The 24,597-nt window shown below is 43.0% G+C and overlaps 3 protein-coding genes and 1 pseudogene across 3 annotated transcripts in view; 1 reads left to right on the top strand and 3 right to left on the bottom strand.

Moving 5' to 3' along the window:
• The window catches only part of mbnl3 (muscleblind-like splicing regulator 3), a 153,944-nt gene that overhangs the window by 83,662 nt on the left and 45,685 nt on the right, over positions 1-24,597 (bottom strand). The window lies entirely within an intron of this gene.
• On the top strand, positions 1,774-8,552 carry foxo4 (forkhead box O4). Its single transcript, XM_070962704.1, has 3 exons — positions 1,774-3,799; positions 4,544-6,107; positions 6,744-8,552. Exons 1-2 carry the CDS (start codon positions 3,359-3,361, stop codon positions 6,077-6,079), a joined length of 1,977 nt encoding a protein of 658 aa, XP_070818805.1. The 5' UTR covers positions 1,774-3,358; the 3' UTR covers positions 6,080-6,107; positions 6,744-8,552.
• Positions 10,963-22,650, bottom strand: sesn4 (sestrin 4). Its single transcript, XM_070962433.1, has 9 exons — positions 22,441-22,650; positions 16,239-16,436; positions 15,853-16,035; positions 15,398-15,643; positions 14,372-14,486; positions 14,062-14,186; positions 13,358-13,524; positions 13,136-13,280; positions 10,963-13,047 (listed from the first exon to the last, which is right to left on the bottom strand). The coding sequence occupies exons 1-9, from the start codon at positions 22,504-22,506 to the stop codon at positions 12,958-12,960; spliced, it is 1,335 nt and encodes a 444-aa protein (XP_070818534.1). The 5' UTR covers positions 22,507-22,650; the 3' UTR covers positions 10,963-12,957.
• Positions 23,322-23,414, bottom strand: LOC139331901 (small nucleolar RNA U3; annotated as a pseudogene).

Here is a 24,597-nt window from a genome sequence, read left to right as displayed (position 1 = left end):
ATATTTTTACTATATACTGAGCAATTGGATGTGCAAATTGAGATGGAAAATGTATATTAGAATTACGCTATATACTAAATATTGAGTGTGCAAAATTGAATTAGATGTGAATTGAATTAGATGTGAACTGTTAGATATGAACTGTTTTCTAATTAACCACATCTGTCATCCAAATGTCCAGATAATAAAAGGCTGACAACACAGCCAGCTCTGAAACACTGGTATGGTATGGCAATGATTAACAGAGTCACACGTGATTATTGTCCAGAACAGTCTCTAATCAAGTTGTAAATCTCAATGTTATCGCCTAAATCCGTGCCAATCTCCAGTCAACAAGCAGATCTAAATTATACCATGAGAATCTGAGAACACCAGGTTAACAATAAAAATATAATAAAACAAATATAATAAAACACCATGTCCTGAGACATGTTGCATCGCAGGACAAGGTGTTTCTAATTGGATATAATATATCTTAAGTACATACTTAAATAAATTAATTTCAGGATATTTTTGTGATGTCTATAATCTTATGATGCTAATAGAACCCAAAACACATCTTTTATGACTGAAATGACAAAAATAATCTCAACTCATTTATGAGCTTTTGTTGGAGATTTCATCCAAAACTCACAGTCTTCAGTCATAAATGGAGCTGATTTGGTGTTCATTATGTGAGCCAAGTGTGACTGAACTGATTAAGACTGAGATGCATCTGAAATTCTCAAGAAAGCTATAAAGGGACCTTTGAGTTGAGATTATTTTGTCACACATGTTTTTAAAAAGGTCAAGAATGAACCTCCATGTCCAAATTGTAAAATTTGTCTGTCTAGCAGAGTACAGTTGAATAACCCAACAGGACAAAGTTCTGGTGGCCTGGTGACTAAAACTCCCCGGTTCAAGTCCAAGTGGAGACCTTTGTGGCATGTCATGTTCCTTGTGTTTTCACCCTGCATTTCCTGTCATTACCTCAGCTGTCACTATAAAATAGTTGCACTATCAACTATCAATCAATCAAATCAATAATTGCAACTATTTCATAGGAATGTGCAACAATAAGGTACAATATCAAGGAAGATCCTGCACCATTTACAGATCTTGAATCTCTGTCTTAACGATGGACTCTATGTCAAAATATTTAGTAGTAGTAATCATAGTATTAATTCTTTTAATTATCAAAATTATCTGAATAAATTCCTTTAGTTTATATTGTGCTCACAAGGTACATATTCCTAAATTACAGTCATGCTCAATCAAATTACCATAAATTAAAACCAGGTCATATCCTAGCCTAGGTGAATATTGTTGGTTTTTGAGTCTCTGGGCATATAATCAAAGCACATGTTTATTGTCTGGAGGTGACACAATACATACACAGTGTACAGAGGAGAGTGCACAAGACATTTGGGGGTCTAGAAGGGAACGGTGACAATTTTTACCACTGTGGGGCCTCCTATGTCAAACCAGCCATACAGCAGAGGAGGTGGACAAATAAAACTAACATTATTATTAATGTTGTAATTATTATTAAAACCTGTTGTTCTGTAGTTATTGTGGTCTATTACTAGTATCAGTACTCTATTTACCAGCAATACCTCCAATCCTAAGTATACCCAGGATTTGGCACACTTCCATAGACTGTTACATAATGCAGTATTACAGGTACATGTTACCTCCTTCAGACGCTGTTTACGCCCGTGCTGTCACATGAATGACTCGGTTTCCCAGAAATCCACTTGGCGCATGCGCAGAACGCGTTGCCTGACAGTGGTAAACAGACGTCAGAAGGGAGTCTTCGCCTCGAGTCAAAACAAAACAAAACAAAACAAGTCAAAAAAATCCTCAAGGAGTGGATGTTTGGACAGCCACAGCGACAGGAAGTTATACGAAAGTCACTCCTGAATTAAAAAGGCTACTTGGACGAAGTTTTCGGAGACATTTCACGGACTTTTTCACGGATTGTAAACTCTGGAGTAGCAGGAGCTTAACCAGCTAACGTTACGGTGGCTATCGTGCTGTTTTCAAAGTGCGGCGAGTAGGAGCCGACAGACCTCCGAGGCGACCCAACTTCACCCAACACCCGGGAATTCGCTTTGTAGTTCGTTTACGAGACCGCGGGGCGGAGATCGGCGGAGCTCCGGGCCTCGTCAGAGAGGCTTTTATAACCGCTTCTTCGAGCATCGTGTGCCGCGGCAGGAGTGTGGAGAAACATGGCAGATGGTGACATGCGCCTGGCCGCAATGTGGCGGATTGTGCAGACCTGAAGCACGGACTTTTTTCACGTTCATTTCTCTCATCTTACCACTTTTTTTTTTTTTTACTTAAACACTATTCATTCGTCACCTAAACCCACTCTCTTTTTCCTCTTCCTCCGTCTTAGTCTGTGTTTTTGTAGTTACAGCGGCTTTAACACGCAGGCCAAACAGACGGCGGCGGCGTCTCAGGACTGTTTTCACACTTTTTTTGGCACTTGGCGAACAAAACCGCTGCTTGGACAATCAGCCGCTGTAGGTTGTTACACTTCACTCTGATTTAACTGGTCCAGTTTGTCACAGTTTGGGGGTCATTTGAGGATTTTATTTTTAAAAGTTTGGGTCGAGGTTTTGCGGCTTGTGGTGCGCCCAGACATCACGTTGTTTACAAGTGGAGGCGGACGGGGTCTCTCCTGAGAGGCTCCTTTGTAACAGGGGCCGGCTAATCCCTGTTTGTAGTCTGCATAGTTTTACAGCACAAAATATCCCTGGATTGAATGGTTTACATAATGAATTATGTACAATTTGACTAATTTGGTACGAAATAATCAGTTGTTTTGATTTATTCTTAAAATATTTCCTTGATACATTTTGAGAGGGACAGTTTAAAGTACAGCTGCCCTTTAACAAATGTTTAAATCGAGTGTTTAATAACAGGAATGGCATCATTTTACACCCATATACCTTTAAGATTTTGTCATTCATCGTCAGAGGAGCCGAAACCTCTGTAGATCCAGATGTTTTGGTGCTCATTGCCACTCTGCCACTTTTGTTTTTATTTCATTCAAACAAAGGGACTCTCATCCCGGCCCTCCTTCATTCTATATAAATCGGAAGGTTTATGATAGTTACTATTAAGGAGATTATTTGGATTCCCTAATCTCCAATCTGAGGATTAACTGAGGCTATTGGTGTGTCCAGATTATTACGTCTCTTTGCTCGGCCCCCGTGTTTACACCCCCGCAGTGGGCGAAGCATATTGTTTTTGTGTCAGGAAGTTTTATTTTAGCGCACCATCCGCTCAGAGTTATCTTTAAACTTTAAAGGTAGATGTTTTAAGTGGTCCCATCTTTTTTTTGGCTGAGTGGAAACATCACAGGACCACCATGGAAGAGTCGTCGGTGCCCCCGATTGACCCAGATTTCGAGCCGCAGAGCAGACCCCGCTCCTGCACGTGGCCCCTGCCGAGACCCGACATCGCGGCTGTCAAACCGGAGGGCGCGGATGGCACCGAGTCCGCCGCCGGGACCCCGCCCGCCGACGAGGACAAGCCCGAGCCGCAGCAAATCACGTCCGAGCCCGAGAAGGCTACGGCGGCGGCCGAGGGCGGAGTTGTGGCCGGTGTGGGCGGAGCCGGCGCGACGCCCCGCAAAGGATCATCCAGGCGCAACGCGTGGGGGAACCAGAGCTACGCTGATCTGATTAGCCAGGCCATCGAGAACTCACCTGAGAAGAGGCTGACCCTGGCGCAGATCTACGAGTGGATGGTGAAGACAGTGCCTTACTTCAGAGACAAAGGAGACAGCAACAGCTCGGCTGGCTGGAAGGTGAGTGTGTGGGTGGTGGTCGTCTTTACAGGGTGGGCTCTGAGGCTTTAAATGTCCTGAGTCAGAGATTTATAGCTTCCCAGTTCACGCTGCCACACAGAGCACTGACCATCCATGTCACAGCACCCAGAGGAACTTTATCCTAGAAAACATCATGTTTTCTAATTAGGAAAAATTGCCATTTTTTTGTTGATTTTCTTCATGTTTGACTGCATGATCATGAGATTTCTTACTTTTCATTTTCAGCAGACATTCATTTATATACTGTTCCAGCACTGTCAATGCCTCTGTCTTATTATGTTTTTTTTATGTCTGTGTCTTTCTTACCAGGGGTAAATCTCACTTAGTAAATGTTTTTGTAGTGTTGGTTTAGGCCAGTGCTTCCCATCGTTTTTTGGCAGTTTTTGTCTTGAAATGTTCAAATTTGTGAGGGTGTGAAATTATTCAGTACATCACATTAAAACAGTGCAGATTACAGGAAAATCTGACATAAATATACATAATAATATGTCACAGAAGAGGGTTTTTTCCATTTTGTGACCCCACTGATTTGCGACCTCTCGGCAGCGTCCAGATTCCAGCTTGGAAATCAGTAGTTTAGAGTAGTGTCTTCATTTTCAATTTATTATTTCTAGGTGTACCCGTGTCTTAGCTATGAGTAGCGATTGATCTGCAAATTAAATGTTCAATGACAGGAAGCCTGTTAGTGACCTACATCAAAAAAAATCTTTCTCTCTTTTTCAGAATTCAATTCGCCACAATTTATCACTCCACAACAAGTTCTTGAGGGTTCACAATGAATCGACAGGCAAGAGCTCCTGGTGGATGCTCAACCCAGAGGGAGGGAAGACGGGGAAGGCTCCTCGCCGCCGGGCCGCCTCCATGGACAACAGCAGCAAACTGCTGAAGAGCCGCATGAGGGCCAAGCAGACCAAGAAGCAGGCGGGAGCAGCTGGCCTGGGAGGCGCCGGAGGGGCCCTGCAGGGTGACGGCAGCACAGGGTCAGCAGGCGCAGACAGCCCTAATTCATCCCAGCAGTTTCCCAAATGGGGGGTTAACAGCAGCAGCCCCTCGTCCCGCGGCAGCCTGGATGACACTGACATGTGGACCACCTTCCGCCCGCGCACGAGCTCTAATGCCAGCACCCTGAGTGGACGTCTGTCCCCCATCGCACCTGGACAGGAGGACGATGATAACCTGCCCGAGGACTCGCTGCTGGGGAGATACGCTGCCAGCAGCTTGACCCCCACCCTCACCGAGACCCTCATGGAGGAGCTGGATCTGATCGACGGCCTCACCTTGATGACTGGGCAGCAGGGAGGGGCCAGCCCCAGCACAGCCCCACCAGCACCTCCCACTCCGCTACCCTCCGCCTCCACCCTGCTGCCTCGTGGCTCCAGCTTCTCCTCCTTCCATCAGCTGCCATCCAGCCTCCCACAGGCCTCCACTCACACCGGCACCCAGAACGCCATTTCTCAGTGTGGACCCAGCAGCAAAGAGCCGTCAACCTTCAGCAACTCCCTCTTCAACCCCATGTCCGGCTCCGGCTCACGTGGGAGCAGCCATTACAGCACCCACGTGCCTTCCAGCCTGGAGGCGCTGCTCACCTCCGACTCCCCTCCTCCCAATGATGTCATGATGACCCAGGTGGATCCCATCATGCCCAGTCCTGGAGGGGTGGGCCTGATGGGCCTGGGTACGCCCGTGGTGGGCGTGAGGTCCAAACCCAAGCAGCTGCTGTTGGGTAAAGGACTGGAGCCTAACACAGTGGCCCCCATGGCGCTGCAGGCCCAGATGCAGCCGCCGCAGCAGCACCACCTTCACCACCAGCAGCAGCAGCCGCATCAGCAGCAACAACAGCCACAACAACAACAACAACACCAGCACCACTCTCAGATGGGACTGGGGATGATCCTCTCAGGTATGTCTCAGGACCCATCACAGCTCTCTGCTCTCAAAGCCCAGCATGCCACAGTGCCAGCCGTGGGCTCTCATCACGGAGGGGCCATCGCCTCAGCCAATCCCGGCGTGAGTCTGCAGGGGATGAGTCAGTTCGGAGCTCCGTCCTGCTTCCAGACCGGTCAGGACCGACTGCCCACAGACTTGGACATAGACATGTTCACCGAAAACCTGGATTGTGACGTGGACTACATCATCAACAGTGACCTCATGGACGGAGATGGCATTGATTTCAACTTTGACCCCATACTGCCTGGAGGCCAAGGCTACGCGGGCCCAGCCACCACGCAGGGCTCGGCTCACAGCTGGGTGCCCAGCTAATTCCTCAGCTGAGCACACAGTTAGCCAGGTACACTCATCACACAGAGACACAGCTTCAGTGTTGATGTAGTCTGTGAGGTGTTACAAATATATGAAAAAATGCACATCAGACATTTTCCAGAGCCCAGATGACCCCTTCAAATAATAATCAGAACAAATCCTCACATTTGAGAAGCTGCAGCCAGAAAAGGTTATTTAGCATTTTGGCTCAACTTATAAGATCAAGGCTGATAGTTGTTTAATGGATTAGTTGACCAACAGGAAATTCATTTTCCACGATTTTGATCGATTAATTATTCATGAAGACTTTAACTTTTCTCAGATGTGAGGATTTGTTCTGTATCTGTTTTATGTCATTGTAAGTTGAATATATTTGGGTTAGTGTTAGAGTTTGTGGGACAAAATAAGACCACTGGAAGTCGTCCCATGGGGCTCTGGAGAAGAATGATGAGCATTTTGTTACACCAATCGATTGGTCAAATGATTGATGCTGAAAATAATGATGAGATTGTTGCTGATTTATTCTCTGCTGACTGATCGGTTCATCAGCTAGCTCTTTCATTTGTACAAACTATGCATTTGAGCCCATAGATGAATTTAGACACTTCACAGAATCTGGATTTATGAGCCGATCAAATGATCTTTTTATCATCCCGTCTTGCAGGAGCTGATCTCCAATCAAGAAAACCTCACAAAACCACAAAACGACCGGTGCATCCCTCCTCCCTGCTGGCTGGAGATACTTCGTTCACATGCGATGGCTCTCCTGGACTTGAAAAGCAGACCTCACCCATGTCATGTGCCAAGACATGCAGAGGACAGGGAGGAGATTCAGGCTACTATGCACAATTTTTCTTTCTTTTTTTTTCTTTTTTTTTTTAAATAACACTTGCAACAACTTGGCTGCTAGCCGTTTTTTTTTTTTTTTCCTTTTAATCCGAACTGATGATTTTTAAAGACGTGACGTAATGTTTTTAGAGTGAAAAGACAAATCATTAACTCCCCTCCGCTGGGACTTTATATTTCAGTTATGTTACACCAGAATAGCTTTAGGGTGGATACGGTACTTGATGGCTTTGGTATTGAAGACTCAGTGGACTGTGTGTTTTTGGAGAAATGGCCAGTTTCCCATTGACACTTGCCGAGCGGGAACCGCCAGACGAATGCTGTTTGAGCGTCTGGATGAGGAGCGCCGTGAAAAGGCTTCCATCGCAGGAGTCGGTGAAAGCTTTGAGGACCGTGTTGAGAACAGGTGGAAGACTGGATGACGTGAGGTTTAACATGCTCGTTTCAGCATTGGCTGCGCGTCTCGCCCAATTGTGTACTTGGACTATGATCACATGTACGACTCAGATTTCTCACTTTAGAGAAAAAATACAATGAAATTTGGTGGTTCAACAGTTAAGAGGGGATGTATTTGCAGTTTGGCATTTTGGGTGTTGCAGTAGATGTCAGTTAGAGGGTGTTTTCTTTTTTTGTTTTGTTTTGTTTTGTTTTTTTAGATCCCTGATGTGCAGTTAAACTAACAAAATGAAGAAATGTGATTTGTGAATTTATACACAGGGCATTCAAGGGTAAATTTATTTGCCAACAAGTGATTGGTTGGCCAAGTATTATATTGTCTCAGACAGCAGCATGCCTCCACTGTCAAACAGTCTACCTGAGTATTCTTTTCATCGAGCCTGTGCATTTTCAAAGCACTTAGGTTTCCTGCATCACAGGGACCCCAAACTAGAATATATCCACACTAGGTTATACCATTTCATTAAAGTTTTAAGAGTTTGAATCCTGTAAAAAACAAAACAAAATGTACACGTTGCACATGTACATGATGACACGCTATGCAGATTTATCAGGAAAACTAGATGAAATCTTGAAGGAAATTAGATGAATCACTTCTTGAAGGGTTTTACTATTTAACATTTTCCTGATATCTTGTTGGGAGGGGGGTTTGAGGGGGGCGTGGGTATCAGAATATCCTCTCACACTTTTAATTATTCAGTACTTCAATTATTCAGTTCGAGAAATTAATTCACTGTGTGAGAAGTACAAAAAAAGAATATATTTGATTATAGTTTTAATATACAATTTAGATGGAGGTAATAAATGAGATATTAATACATATGAATATATTACTAATGACAAGTGATGTTTTTTTTTACATTGGAAGAAGCATTTTCAGATCATTTCTAACGGTAATTTTCTATACTTTTATTTTTGTAAAGGATGAGATGCATGTAGATTTTTTACATAACCAAAGGAACACTAATATTTGCATTTGCATGGCATTTAGGGAGCGCTTGGGCCTGACACAGTATCTCGGTGTACATAAGCTTTGCAAAAGATGCCTGTAACATGAAATCTGACTTTGAAAGACGAGCGAGGCAACGTGCATCGATACTTGACCGTTTGAACTAAAACTTCCCAATGAGCTGCCTCATTGTTTGCTGCATTAATCGTGAATCCAAGTAAACTTTAAAAATGCGCGCACCACCGAATTCTCATCTCAAAACGAGACCAGTACAACCGTTACCTCTCAGGGTCGCTCGGAAGTAAAACAACAATTGTGCACAGACGGAATCAGATCATGTGACAACAGCAAGAAAAGATATTTATTCTACACATTTTCTCTGTTACTACAGACTGGAAACCAACACCACGTCTTTGGAGACGTTTCTGTCGGGTTGATCTCAGATTTGACTCCCCTTTTGTTCGTTTGGTTTCTTCTTCTTAAGAGAAATGTATTCTAACTCTTCAGCCATGCATATAAGTACTAGCCTTTCCCTTGGGATTTTTTTTTATTTTTGACTGCCAATATTTAAAACACTATAGCATGACGTTACTCTGTAGCAAGATGGGCTCTATTTTGTGATCTTCCCCCCTTAAAAGTTTGCATTCTGTGTTTGTATTTAATTCCTTTGTTCATAACTGTCAACTCTTTTTGTGATCAGAAATAACATCCCTACAGTTTGAACTCTTCATATTCATCATTTCACTGTAGCTATGTGAATATGTTAGCCTGATATGTACAAAGCACTCTTGTTTTTTTTCTTCTCTCTCTCTTTTAACGGTGCTAGATGTCATTTGTGACGTATCCTGGAGTACGCCATGAGACGATGGGTGCATATCAGGGCCTTTTGAATTGTCTGTGTACAGCACAAGGATCTTGATTTGGTGTTTTCAATCCACAGTCCTTCGCAGTCTTTGTTTTTCTGTTTTTATATATGCGATAACCCCTTCAAACGGATCACAGCATTAGATCTGGAAACGGCAGACCGGCTTGTTCAAACTGCATGATTTTGCTCTTATTTTAAATTATAACGTTACTATTTTAGAAAGCTGTATATGCAACAAATCCCCCAGTTTTAGGACAGACTGCAGCATGTGAAACGAGTGGTGGTTGGTTTGTGAGAATCTGCTGTGGCACCAGTCTTTTAGTTTACTGTTGCCTCCTAAAAAAAGGGCAGGTGTGGTATTACTTCCCTTGTATCTCCCCCCTCTATGTAATTGCAACTATCTACATATTTTTTCTTCATTTTTCTTTAACTAGCAGTTAGTCCCTGTATGTTGTTTTTAAATTTAAAATGGCCCCATTCGATACACATTTTAGTATTTGGCAAGGGTGGGTTTTTTACTTTGATTATCCCATAGGGGAGGGTGGGGTGGACAGGTGATGATAAGTTGTGCATAGGCCAATTATGTTTATGATTTTTGATTAATGTTGGTAGTTTTTTTTTCTTCTTCTCCCCCCTTCAGTATTTTTCTTCTTTACACACTGTAAAGTCAGCCAGAGATGACAAACAGTTCTGAACAGCAGAAATAAATTCAATAAACTGTTTAACCCACTTTGTCTGTCTGACTCGTTGGTGCAGCTTTACTGACTTTTAATGCTTCTTTTCAGTCAGGCTGTCAGTTCTGTGTGTCTGCCACCAGGGGTCGCTGTTGTACAACTACTCAGTAGCCAACAAGAGACTGCAACAGTGTACAGTAAAGTAGCAGAGATATATGTACAATGTATTTGGAGCAATAATAAAATAATATGAAAGGTTTTTTTTTTTTCCTCAAATAAAAGTTTTTGGGGTTTTTTTCCATTTTGGCTTTAGAAGTCAATCACATTGTTTTTTAAGGATAGCCTCACATTTTTGCCTCAGAGACCAAAGTCTGTCTTAAAATCATACTCCCATGTCTGCACTGAAAGACTTTTTGGTCACAGTAATCATTGCTTCTCTTCACATTGGTCATGCGGAGGTCACTGCCTATTGTGATTTCAGGGTAAGTGATGGGAAATCTTCAGTCCCTCTACTTCAAACTTCTATCAAACCTGCAAAAAGGCTTCAACAGTTTGACTTGAATTAAATGGCTGCCTTCCTAAGTTAGTGTTTGTAGACCGATACATTATTTTTACTATCTGCAGCTCAGCAGTGAAAGCTGCCCAAGGGAACAAAAAGAGGAAGTTCTGCATTAAAAAGACTAACTTTGGAAGATACTCTCAGTCAAACTGCTGAAGTCTCATGTGTGATTTGGCTAAACACTGAATAAAGACAGTGGACTTTCACTTACATTGAAATGACATTTCTCTTCACAGCTAGTGTGGACAGGAGTAACTATAATGAGTTTCAGAGTACAAAAGAGTGTGCACGTATTGTTAAAAGACAGAAAATCTGTTCTTTAATGCATTTTCTTCCCACAGTATTAATTACAATGTCAAGAGTAAAGGTGATGCTCTGTGATGGATTAGCTAATTCAATCAAGTGCACGGCCTTTTGGGTACAGACTGAGTGAACAGCTGAGAGACTGCTTAACCAAATATTTGGTCATAATATAACATAGACTTAGTAAATGGACAAAAAGATTGGCATGGAAAGTAAGACAGTAGACAGCAGTTATTTTCATAGAGCATCTTTATAGAAAACATTTCTTCACATTTTCAAAAAAACATTTTTTGTCTTTTCACTTGTTCTCTTTTTTTTAGTTTTTTTTTATAATTGTCCTTTTTTTTTTTTTTTTTTTTAAATCTGCTCAAGTTGAACATTTTTTAACATCCATCTGTGTCAAAGGCTCTTGCTGAGTTGCTGGGGCTTGTAGAAGGTGCCTGATAGAAAATACGGGCATTCACAGCCGTCATATTCGTCAGAGATGGTGCTGACCAACACCAAGAAATAACAGTTCCCATTCATGCGGGAAAAGCCACAGTTTTTAAGTTGTCAGTCGGGGGTGTTTCCCAGCTGCAACCAAAGCCCACATTCAGCCTCCAGTAGTCACATCCTTCCACTTCAGCAGCACTCCAGTTTTAGCCTGAAGGCACCTGTGTTAACAGCGCTTTTGCTTTTGTCGATATGCACTTCTGTTTCTTTTCTACATCCCGCAGTTATTAAAGTCTACCTCTAAACAGTCTGTCACACCTCTACATCTACCCAAGCTGCAGCACAACAAGCAGGTCCTACCGTCACACCCAGAAACAACACACAAAAAAAAGGACTCTAGAGCAGCCCATGACCCACCATTAAGTTTCAGTTTTGGCCCTCCAAAGGGAAAAAGTTTGGCCACGTCTGCTCTAGAGTTTACAAAAACTGTAAAAAATTAAAAAAAGAGACAGAAAAGATACGAGTTTTAACAACCAGTTTGCACATTGTTCTGCTTTACAAATTGTACCATGGATTTTGACTTGAATCTGAATCAGCTTTGATACAGTTCACAAAAAAAAAGCTTTTACACAAAGCTTCGAGCAAAAATCTGAGCTCAACCTAAACTCATGACCAGTGCAGATCTACTTCTGGGCATTTTCCATCTAAGTCATCCCTGCTGTGACAGGTTGAGCTTTGGCCTGAAGTTCACTCTCTGACTTGATCATTTCTGATGTACATCAGTTCAAAAATAATCATTTAGTGAATGGCTCAGCTTAAATCTTCACCATAGGAAACAGCTCACTGACCTCTTCAGTTGCAAATTTTCTTGTCATCAGGTTCAAACTGTGTTTTGCAAACGTGGCTGCCTTCAAAATCCTTCCAACAATTCACTGAAATATCTCGGTTACTTCACCCAGAAATCTGGGGCTGGGAACAAAAGCAAAGTCTGAAAGTTTGAAGACGTCTGAAAGTCTTCGTTACACGTCGTACAGTGGAGAGGAAAGGCGTCAGACCCACACACTGTGCGTCTCAATGTCTACTAATGAGCTACCTTGCATTATAAATATATAAAGTTTAAAAAAGTGCTTATTAAAAGAAACTATAGTGATGTGATAACTTCCAGCAGTGTCACTGTTGTGTTTGTTCTTGACCAGCATTAATACGAAACGTCAGGGTGAGAAAAACGGTCATCCTTCACCGTCCACTCTATGTCCTCCTCCAACACTGACAAGGATTGTCCCAAAACAACAAAGGCCCTCGTCTCCCTTTGACATTTATTCTACTTGTACAAAAAGATTCTTTTTTTGAGGGGGGGGAGCACAGTTAATACAAAAGGAGACTGATCAAACTAAAAAGGGAGACTATTGGCCACTCTAACACACTGCTACAACCAAGCAGTTTCTCACAGACTGAGCTGGAACACAAAACAACAGGTAAAAATTAAAACAACTCTAGTAATAATTGCACATAAACTTTGAGAGCCGAGATGTTTGATAAGAGGACTTCACAACAGGAGAATCTGCAGAGGGGGCGAGGGGAGGGGGTTGTGGCACACTATGGTATAAATACATTAAATCTGAGAAAAAGAAAAGCACAATCATGAGCCACAGCTACAAAACGATGGAGCTCTGTGTCCTTTAAAAGTGCTGCTCTTGTCCCACTTCACCGTCTGCTGTTGAGATTTCGTCATCCTTGCGTCTCTGGGTCTCTCTGTACCGGCGGAAAGTTTTAGCTTTGTGCCTCTCCGAGCACTTAGGCAATCATGTACTGAGTGATGGCTCTCAGAGCGTATAGCAGCTCCGCCTGCAGCCGGGCCTCCATGATTAGTAAATTCACGTGGATCTGAGGGAAAGGAAAATGATTCAAACAGAGTGCAAAGGGAGGGCTGAGGGGGAGGCAGTGGAGGAGATAACAGTGATGCTCTTCTTACCCGTTCTGAAGTTTTAAGTGGAGCCCACCTCAGTGGACACACTGGGGTTTTGGTGGAATCCGGAAAACAGGCCACAGCCTTGATGTACAGCTTCAAATCCCGCTCCAACAACTGGTTCACTTCTCCGTAATCATAATCGTCATACCTGTGACCACAAACATGTCTATTTAACACAAAGAGATGGAGGGGTTTTAGTGTGAGAGAAAAAGGGCGGTCGCTCACCGTATTCCTAACACACAATGGATGTAATTCCAGATCGCCCTCTTCAGGTCGGGGCTGTGCAACGAGGGGAGGGTAGTCACGCTCCTGAATCGGTCATCAAGGAGGTGACCAATGTCCGAATATAACCTGTTGACTAAGGAGAAGCCGTGGTCCTCCCATGAATAGTCCTGCAGGGCAAATACAAGACATCAAAGTCAGCTTTGATGTGCATTTCTTCTCGAGTCACTAAATCAACACCCAAAGAGGGTTCCAAGCCAAAGTACCTCTAGTAGTTTTCAGAGGTAAAAGGATCCAGTCAAAAAATGTAATAAAAAAGTAAAAAGTAATCCTACATGCGCACTGGCAACAGAATAAAAACCCTCCAGACTTACTGTTTTCTGTGCATATGTGGATATAACATGAAGAACTTACACATTAAACCCAATTAATAACCAGCCATATGCACTTTTCATTTATTAAGAAAACAAACTGGAAAATATACGATGGAAGAAGGAAACTTCCGCTCTCAGTATCAGTTGTCAGTTTTCCCTCTTGTGAACACTGTTGAATGTCAGAACCTGTATTGATTAACCTGCTCTGCCTGTGGCTGCCTGCCTGCAGACACCACACGGTTGGTAAATGGGCCATTCAAGCACCAGACCTGAGAAGTGCTTGTTAAAAAGTGTTAAATAAAGGGTTAACACTGACACGAGTAACATCCTCACCTGAACTCTAAATACTTGAAAGTGGTCCTCCTCCCTACGAGCGAACTCCTGATAGCAAAAGTCAGGGTCTGTGATGAAGCGCGTCGGGTCTGCGAAGCAAAACATCTCCTCTTCTTCCTCCATATCTAAAAAAAGACATGATGAAAGCAAAGGAGATGGAGAGCAGCAGAGAGCGTGCGTCAATAAGTGTAGCTGATGAGCGATAAGTTTCATACCATGTGACCTGAATTTAACGCTCAAGATAACCATCACAAGTGAGTGGGAACGTCTCAGCGGCTTGTTTGTGCGTATCATCTGCCAAGTAGGTTACCTGTTTGCTGGAGTGCTTGGGTCTGCAGCAGTCGCTCCTCTCTCTTCTCACGCTCCTCCTGGGACTTCTGGATCCTCTCCTTTAGACACACTATGTCACAGCTGGAGTCCAGAGACTGTCAACACAAACGCCAGGAAGAGTGCTGATGAAGTATCTCACAAGCAACACACACAACGTACTGCTGTCACGAGAAATAATCTGATGGTACATTTGAGCATCAGCAAATGAATGCATCTCCAACACATTTACACCAAGAGCTCTTTTAAAGCAAAGCAATGCTACATCACTTAACATTTAATATGGAGAATCACATGCTCCGACTGACTGAATCATCAATTTCACACGATGAATTCCTGTTTATTTTTGTCTCTTATGTAACAGTTTGTGTACACTGTATCTACATAGATGTTATTCTCGAGCAAACATTATCCTCAATGCTAAAATCTTCCTGAAATGCTCAAAGAAAATAACTGTATAATCTTGCTGGAATAATTAGTCAATTAACAGATGACAATAGACACAAAAATTAACTGAAATGAACCATTTTTTTTCCTAACCCGTGAATCACATTAAAAGTAATTTACCATCCAAACACACTAAAACATCCTCTGGCTCCAGCTTCTCAAATGTCAGAATTTTACTGTTCTCTCTGTCCTGGATTAGTTTTCACTATCTTCTTTTTCTAGACTAAAAGAACAGTCGATTAGCTTTAAAAATAATTCTACAACAAAAGCAATAATGACATAAAATTGCTGCCCTACTGGTGAACCTTTGTGATAATAAAACCTTATTTTGTCTCAGCAGTTTATTTCAAATGAAGAAAGGAAAATCACTAGTTATAGCTTTAAAATCTATTACATGAAACATAAGCTGTCATGTGTATTTCCACAGCATATTGTCTCAATACAGCATCTAAATACCAAAAAGCATTACAGATGTTTAAAAGGAAATATAAGAATGTTTTTCTGTATTTCACAAAGCCACTGACTGACTTTCATTCTGACAAAATACAAATCTGACTGTTACCCGTCGTCGAGTTATGTGTTCGGAGGGAGTGGCGGGCGACGGAGGCACGTTGGTGTTGCCGTTGGCAGCATCAAAGGGGCAGAAGGTCGGTGGGGTCCCGTTAGGAGATTTGGAGAGCGGGACAACATCTGAGTCTGTGTTGCAACCAAACACGAAGCTGCAGAGGGAGTGGCAGTGGGCCAGGATCACCACGGCCTGCACCAGCTCGGCCAGCGACCAGCACTGCTCGCCCGACTTCAGCAGCGTCTGGAGGGAAAAAAGACATCACCTCAAGGTCAAACAGATCAATGAACTATGAGTCATTTGAAGGCTTTCTTATTTGCTTATCTGCTTCCTGAATGCTCTAAAGATATAAATAATTCTGTATGTCTCTAAGTGATAACGGGTAATCATTTCATACTGTGTTTATGTACATTTTGTAGTGTGCGGTTCGTCTGTGTTTTGCTTGGCTGTACCTGGATGTGTGAGCAGGCAGTGAGCCAGGGTTGGTGGGCCAGCACCTTGTTGATGTGGTCAAGGAGGCGAAGGCGAGGGGGCGCTGCCTCCAAACCCTGCAACCACAGAGGGTCCCCACCTACCCTTAGAAACTGGGCTGAGTGCAGATACACCAGGTAGTTGCAATGATGTCGTGCTGCAGCCTGGAAGTCACACAAAGAGGAAGTTGAGCAGACAGATTCGGGGGAAATGACAGGCTCAGACATTAGAGCTTGTCATTCTTCAATTTTGCATAATACTAGTATGAACAGCTTCACAAATGACTATGTGTTTAGAGACATGTGCAGCAGGAGGACGACTGGTGAGATCCTGGGTACACATAAACAAGACCAGCGTGGTCACTGACCATGATGGCGATGTAATGGCGGTATGGTAGCGGCAGGGGGCCGTCCATGTGCAGGATGTAGTGCTGTGTGCGCAGGAAGCTCTCCAAGTACTGAGGGTGAGAGGCCATCTGCTGGGACACGGCATCCACGCTCCCCGTGCTGACCAGAGCCTTCATGAACAGCAGTGACACTCGCTCTTTCTCAGCGTTCACCATCACCTACAGAACCCAAGACAGACAACAGGGAGAAGTTCGGTCTTTGAGGCAAGAAGCAAAACCACTGAGCTGTTTGTTATTGCGGCACAAGCCCAAGATATTTTTTCATTGGGTACATGTGCATGATGGCGAGGCTGTTGCCACTGGAGCTGAAAGACCAAGTAATTGATTTGTCGAGCTGCACAGACACGAGGATTTTCTGTTTTTTACTCGATACAAGCAGTTCGAAGACATCACACCAAGGGCTGTGGAATTTTTTCCTGACATTTTACAGACGTAGAAATGAGTCAGTTAATTGAGAAAGTAATGAGCAGATTAATCAATAAGTAAAGAAACATTAGTTGCAGCACTAGCTATCGACTTTGTCAGAGTGCCCATAGTGACAGTGAGAAATGTCTTCATTGACACCAGGAACACATACAGTCCTCTGGGAGAACTACTGGAACTCATTTTGTAGCCAAAGCAGCTTGGCTCAAGATGAGGGTGGTCTTCAGTGTCCACACCATGTGATGGCTCAGACTGTGGACTGGAGTCATGTATCACACCTTAAATCAACTGAAGAGAGGCAGTCTTGGAAAAACAGCAGCCACAATGCTCTGATACCAGTGCCACAGGCAAGCGAGTGCATTCCTTACATTATTCTTTCTGCAAATAAAACAAGCAAACAACGGTGCTCAGCTGGGAGCTTGACAGGTGCACAGACAACAACTTATGTTGGCTGCAGCAGGGTCTTCATCACTACATTCTTAATAAATGTAAATGAAGCACTGTGGAGTAACAGGTATCCATTTCTGCAAATTGAAAGTAGATGCAGGGAATCAAAACAACAAATAGCTGAAACCAGAAATACAAAAAACACCCAAAGTTGTCCTTTGAAGAGGGGATTTACATGCTGGGAGGAAACGCAGATGAAGCAACTAATGTGAGAGTTGGGCTTAGGAGGCCTTGAAGAGGGAAGCTCTGCAGCAGCAAAGAAGTGGATGAGACCAAACACACAAACACAGGAGCGACTGAGCTGAGGAGCCCGAGGCCAAGAGAAACAGACCCATGTGGAGAGGGAAGCTGGCCTGCTTTCATAGGTACAGCAATTTATTACCTCTCTTGCCAACATACAAAGGCCTCTAGGAAAAGGTGTTGGGGAGTCCGGCCTCTGGGCAAGGACTCAGTTCCCCTGCATGTGAAACCTGAGTGCACAGCTCTGATCAAAGCCAAATGGCTCGATGCAGTCTGAACCGTATGAATGTTGGCAAAGACTTCTTCTTTTAACAGCACAACCTGCTGTCTAGGATTATTACTGCCCTGTCACATCACAGACCTCAACTTATGTCACAGATAGTGGGAGTGAATGGCGACTAGCGGGCCATGTTACTTAATTTTATCCCAGCACAGCTCTTTGGCATTCAGCACCATGTTTATCTGCCTGGTAGCTCCATGTGGTATTTCGCTTCTCCCTGCAGTAGATGAGGGTTTCCTCCTGATCCTGCAAGAGGCTCCACCTCATGACCTATATACAGTCCACTCTCACATCTTGAGAGACATGTTAATATACTACACATTAAACAAATTGCTCTCAATCTGATGTTTATATTTCCCTAATGTCACAGTTTATATAAAGCAAGAGAGAAAAGGACCTAAAAGGAACAGGAGGATTAAAGAAAAGGAGCGAGTGAACGAGGAGAAGTGGCACTAAATCAAACTCGGACACAGGCCATTCTCATCTGTCACCGTACATGGGAAATGGGCTGGAGGTTTCGTGGAGCACACAGGTGCCTGCCAATCCAAGACCTATGGACAAGAGCACATTCAAACAAGTATCTCTCTGCAAACACAAGAGCCACCGATTAGTATGCTGAGCTACAGAATCTAGGTTACTGCTCCATCAAGCACTAACTGGCTTGGCCAATGAAAGGAATGGACAATGCAGAGGCCTTCATCATACAGAAAACATGCTTTGAGTGCAGCTTGTCATGGGCTCATCATGTAGGGGGCAGCATAGTTTTTTCACTCTGCCACCATAGCATGAGGTACGACTGCAACATTAACAGATTATATTTCTGTTTGATTATGAATGATCCCCATGAAACTGTCCAGAAGCTGCTCTCAAACAAATCTTTGGCATATTGGAACAGTCATTTCTCTTTACTTATCAGTACACATGTGGACCAATAATATCAGCCAGCCGATGCTCCAGTCTGGCTCTAGTGCTGACGTGCTTTTTTGTACTGACAGAATCAAACTGTTTCAGAGTCACTGCACAGCACACAATATGACTCCAGAACAATAAGCTTATAAGCAAGGCACAGACCTCTACTTGCTCTAGTAGGGCTGCGCTGTGCCTCCTTGTTGTGTAAGGTAAAAGAAAACAAAATTACTGCATAAGCATTAATTCAGCAAGGTTACTGTTGATGTTAGACTGGTTAAAGATGAAATGACAGGCTTGTGTTTCATACAGGGAACCCTGCGCCCACAAAAGACACTGTCTGTAACTGCACTGCCCACACTGGACTTTACTGGCCTGCACAGCTCAGTGATAAACCCACTGCATTCTTACTAAAACACGTGAAATCTACAGCTGTGACCAGAACAGTACAATAAGACACAACACATACTCTTATACAGACTGGGAAGACAGGGATTTGCCATCACTGACATCACTCAATGAAAAAGGAAATTGGTGTTTTGTGAAATCTCATAAACATGTCTGGACAAATACGACGGAAAAAAGTCAAACTGAAACAGGAACTACAGTTGATGTGAGCAGTCGCACAGCAGGAAATGACACATCATACAGTTTTAACTGAGCGTGCTGACACAGTAACACAAAAGCAAAGTTAAAACCCAGCTAAATGTACTGTTCAAAACACTATACAGCAAGTTTAGGATGATGTTCAATGCAAATTTGACCTAAAAAAATCCTAGATTTTGAAATTCCTAAAATGAACTCCATCTCAACTCCATCTTTAAATGACATATCTCTTTTGTTTTCCTGGTTGTCAGGTTGAGCTCGAAAAACAATTTATACTCCAGTGCTTTTCTAAATAAATGATCAATTCCAAATTATTTAAAGAAACATTTTCATCAGAACTTGGCAATAAATGTGATTAATATACTCTCTGGGAAGAAGGTTTTAACAGACATCTTTTGTCAAAGCTGTGTCCAGACACCCATGCACGCCGCTTCATCATTATTCCCTGCAAACAAGCCACAAAAGCTGCACACAGCAGTACTTTTGATAAGGCGATACCCTCCTTATTGTCCACCCACATGAAAAAAACACCCGCATGAAAATAAAAAAAAAAATGGTAACAAGCGTGTGTGTGGGTGGATATATGAAGCAAAAAGGAACAAATCCTCATTTAGGCGACTCTGTATGGTGGTATTACAATGCATATTTTGGTTTCATATGGAGGCAAACAGTCTGATGGAGCACAAGCACATAAAGGCTTTGTGCAAACAAACCTATTAATTCTGCTTACAGTACGCCCAGCAGCAACTGATTTTGAAACAAAGCCATTTCTTCCTAGTCAAAAACAAGCTAGAGGGCAACAAAAGCGATACAGCGATGTTGATATTAGAGCGCTGCTGTATTCAAATCACGAGATGAATTCAAACTTGTGGCCTGGCAGCGAAAGACAGGGAAAAAACAGCTCACAGAGGGCCTGTTGTGGTCAAAAATTCACAGGTGCAGATCATTTGACATTCAAAGAAAAAAAAGAAAAAACACACACAGGAGAGGTCATTTGTTTATTGATCAGATGGGAGCAAGAGGCAGGGATGAAATGAAAAACAGGGGTGACGTCACTTAGGGGAGGAAAGGTAAATGGAGACAAAGACAGGCTTTGATAGCAGGCTGACAAACAAAACAGCAGCACTGTACAGTCAGGGATACGAAGGAGAGGGCAGGACTAAGATTACACACAAAGAAGTGGAAAAATGATGCCAGCGGTCTTCCAAGGGTAAATGTGTCAGCTTGAGATGAGATGTGCATGTGCGCATGTAGTGTCTGTACGTGTGCATGGTGTTGGTGGGCTGCAGGAGGGGGGTTGCTGCAGATACAGGAGGAGGACATTCAATCTGCATTCCGACTGAGCCTGGAGGGGGTCCATCCTTATCATACGCCGGTGTCCTGGGGGCATTACCTCCTTGACCGTCCCCCTTTGCCTCATTACCAGAAACACAAGCAGCCAGGGCCGATTTTGGCTCTGCAACCTGAACTCAGGGAGTAGCGCAAAACAAACCAGCTGCAGCCCAAAGATGTTTGGAGAGGGGAGGAGAGGGGAGGGAAAAGAGCTGCTGGGTAGGACAGCACATACAACACGACCAAGACAAACAAAACACTGTGCTGCAGGATGGAGAAAAAAGATAGAGAGCTGAGCCCACTTTCAGCAGATGAGTTATCAGACATGTCAGAAAACACGGTGGGCAGGTAGAGCGAAGGGGGGACGCAGTTACAAAAGACTTACACTGATAACAGGGTAATTCATTACTCATCTCATTCACAAACAAGGGGCGGGTAGCTTATCATATCAAAGTCTGGTGAATCCCTGCCAAACATTTGTTTATTTTAACAGACAGATTTGGGATGCAAGTGGTTTAAGAAGCTGTAAACTCACAGGGTTATCATCCTTTGCAACAGCATTGGTCTATAAAACAAATACTGATTGTCCACAGGTACAAACTATTAAAATGCCAGCTGAATGACAATTAAAATGAACAGCAAACATGGAGAAGGGCAGCGAAAAGTAGCACAAACTGGGCAAGAAACCAGAGTAGAGGGCTTTGAATCCCTTGCTGCTCACATTCCTCCCTGTTTTGCTCCATTTCTGGACTATAATCTGCAGCAAACATGTCTTTTTGGGACTGCACTTGAGACAGCGCCCCCCTTCTGTTGCAAAATGAAAAACAGCGACAGAGGAGAAAAACAACTTTGATTGGCAGTCCAGTTCAGCCAGCAAAAACAGCACAATAAAAAGTCGCCCAACATCGAGAGGGACCGCATACAAGAAAGGCTGATCAACCCTCATTTGACCCCCTGGATTAAAAGCATTTAGACTGCTGTGTCCTTCCAAGCCGTCCCTATATCTTATTTATGGCCACCGCATTACTTCACAGCCACCGAGCTGACTGACAGACACTTTTCTCCCAAAATCCTCAGATGATGTCATCGTCACCTACAGCCTTCTCCTCACACTGCGACGCTCTCGACCGCTACTGCATTTAAACATGAGCATTTCACCAATAAATCTGCGTGAAAGTTAAGTATACACATGTATAAAATGGAAAGAAAGTACTTAAATCATCCCTTGTAAGCCAACAAAGGCAGAGTCCTCTCTACCCTTACATTGTTAGCGGGTTTAACATCACACAGACGGCACAAGCACACAACTGACAGCAAAAGGCTAATTGTGCTCAGACTGCTCGTATCTAATGGAAACTTAATACCGTTGACTTTTATTAGAATAAAGATGAACTGTTGCGAGCTTTACGTGACATTTTAACAACTGGGAATGGAAACTACAAAATGTTTCTTGGTGGCGAGGAAAGGTGGTAGCTCGTAGCCCAGAACTGAATCATGAAAACAGATTTTATTGCCTCTTCAGTTGTAATTTAACTCTGATGTTAGCTCGATAAACCGTTAGCTAGTTAGCTAGTTAGCATCAGAGCAGAAGTTTAGTGCAGCTATTTTTGCTCGCTAGCTAACTCACAGCCGCTGTAACGTTACTCAAAGACACTATGATAAAAAAAAGTTTAGAGGGTGAAAAGGCTGTTAACCGTAAACTCAATCTTACATGTTGGATGTTAGCTGCCCAAACAGGTCATTTAAAGCTAAGAAAGCCAGAGCAAGAGCTGGTTAAGAGAAGGGGTTTTACGTATATCTAAAATAGTTCCTTCGGCAAATGAATGAATGTTACTCAGGCTAACCAGTTAGCCGCTAGCTTTAATTGTGTTAACACTAACTTAGCTGAACTATTTTCAACGTCTTCATCTTTTGTCAGCTTTAACCTACCTGTTTCTGCACGCGCTGGCGCTGGGTTCTTAGGGGGTAGTCCATTTTATTCGTACAGATGATCATTTTCCAAAAAAATAAAAAATAAAAAAAAAGTGCTGCTACTGCATGGATGCGGCTCTGTCTTGTCTTGTTGCCTTCTGAGCTAGCGAACAAAGGCAGAGAGCCTACCGCCGGCTGCAGTCGCTCAGTCAGTCCGTAGCTGAAGACTGGACTGAGAGAGCGGAGAGAAAACCTTCCCGGAGCCGAGCTGACAGCTCCAGTAACAGTGTGTCCAATCAGAGCGCAGGGGGCGGGGCTGGCTGGCAGGGTTACAGCCACATGCTAATGAACATCTGCAAACAGGAGGCAGGAGAGGCAGGAGCAGGCCAGGGCAGACTCAGGGTCGGACTACCAACTTCTCACCAATTCCTGAATCCTGGGATGGGACATTTGTTTGGAATCAGCATTTTGTCTTCATGTACGCCCTGTTTTATGCTAGCTGTGCGGTTTTAGTCACAATATACTGTACACTGGAGTTAGGAAGATGGAGTCAGACAACCAGTCATACCCTGGAGTAGTAAAGTAATGCAATCCTGCTTGGTGGGGCAGACCCCGAATGTAGGTTCAGACATCTATGTGACTTCCTCTTCAGACAGTTGGGTCATATTTCTGTACAGCCTGAAAATAATAAGATTTTTTTTTGTCTTCCATTATGGAGGGCCTTTTCATGCTCAGGGGCCCCTGGGCCCAAATTGCTCATACAGTAGGTGGGTTTTGGGCACTTCATTGAAAAATTCAATTCAATTCAATTCAATTCAATTCAATTCAATTCAATGCAATTCAATTCAATTCAATTCAATATTCCTTTATTCGTCCCTCGAGGGGAAATTCCGAGGAATATCACGACTCATCGTGGTTAGCGAGACCAATCACTTTAGAAACACATTTCTCAAGTCAAACACTATAGAAATGATCCCTGAAAGTATAGTCTTACAAATTCATACAACAGAAGTTAAAGAGTAAAAACAATGGATCCTACACTTCCCATGATGCAATTTGATTTGATATCTTTTTGTTACAAGCTTCCTGTCCTGGTAATGGCTCCTGTCCTCTGAACTCTCTGTCTCCAGCTTTTAACATAGGTTTTCTGTTATAAAACTGGACTCTCCAAGCCCAAGACCCCAGACACTTGATAAAACACAGAAAACATTATACAACTGCCCCCACTGGCTGAGAAACAGTCATCATGAGAAGTAAACTGACCGTCAGCTGTAAAAATCAGCAGACTTCTCATTTAATGCCACAGCATACAGCGATATTTGAGACAATAGTGTGCTTCTATCTTCAGCAGTTTGGGGAAGGCCCTTTCCTGTTTCAACATGACAATGCCTCTGTGTACACAAAGCCACATCCATAAAGACAATTTTTTTCCCATTTCAGTGGGGAAAAACTTTACTTGCTGGCAAAGAGATGAGTTTGATAAGATGTGTCTTTTGCATCCAAGTCATGCGAGGCTTAACAGGGGAAAAGACAGACAAATCTCAATACGTCTTGCTGTCATACATCAAGACATTTAATAGTCCCAAAGGCAAACACTGTATGTTGCATTCATGTAAGCTTAACACACAACAAGCATTGATTACAGTCCCTCTTGACCCTCTGCTTTGACCCAGTTGTTACTTCTTGTCTGGACTTATTCAGTCCACTCTCGTCGTGATGAAAGGGACATTTGTGTTTTTTTTTTATCAGAAATCTTGGAATTGAATTGGTTCAAATCAGGCTGTTTTTCTGCAGGAATCACGACTTTCATATCAGTTAGTTTCACTCAGAGCTCTTCCTGCTCTCGTACTTTCTTATTTACTCCTTGCTTACAGGCTCATGTGTATCGGTACAATATCACCATACAGATGATACTTCTAATATTAATGGCTGCCCAGTCTTAAGAAATTCGCTTGTATTTCCTTTTTGAAAAGGTGTTTGTTTGAGGAAAGGTTTCAGTTTGCTCTATGGAAACTTCAAAATTGTGAAAGTGGAACTGAAAATAAATCTGAACACAAGAATGCACAAAATACATGCAAATTACTCTCAGTAACTTCTATTTCTTTCAAATTACTAGAAAAATTTTTAGTCAGTCTGACCATAATTAATGTGAGAGAATATCTTTGGTTTGTGATT

Source organism: Chaetodon trifascialis, chromosome 5 (genome assembly GCF_039877785.1).
Source record: "Chaetodon trifascialis isolate fChaTrf1 chromosome 5, fChaTrf1.hap1, whole genome shotgun sequence".
NCBI lineage: Eukaryota > Metazoa > Chordata > Actinopteri > Chaetodontiformes > Chaetodontidae > Chaetodon > Chaetodon trifascialis.
The sequence above is the reverse complement of the archived record's forward strand: the minus strand, read 5'-3'. Positions and strand labels throughout refer to the sequence as shown.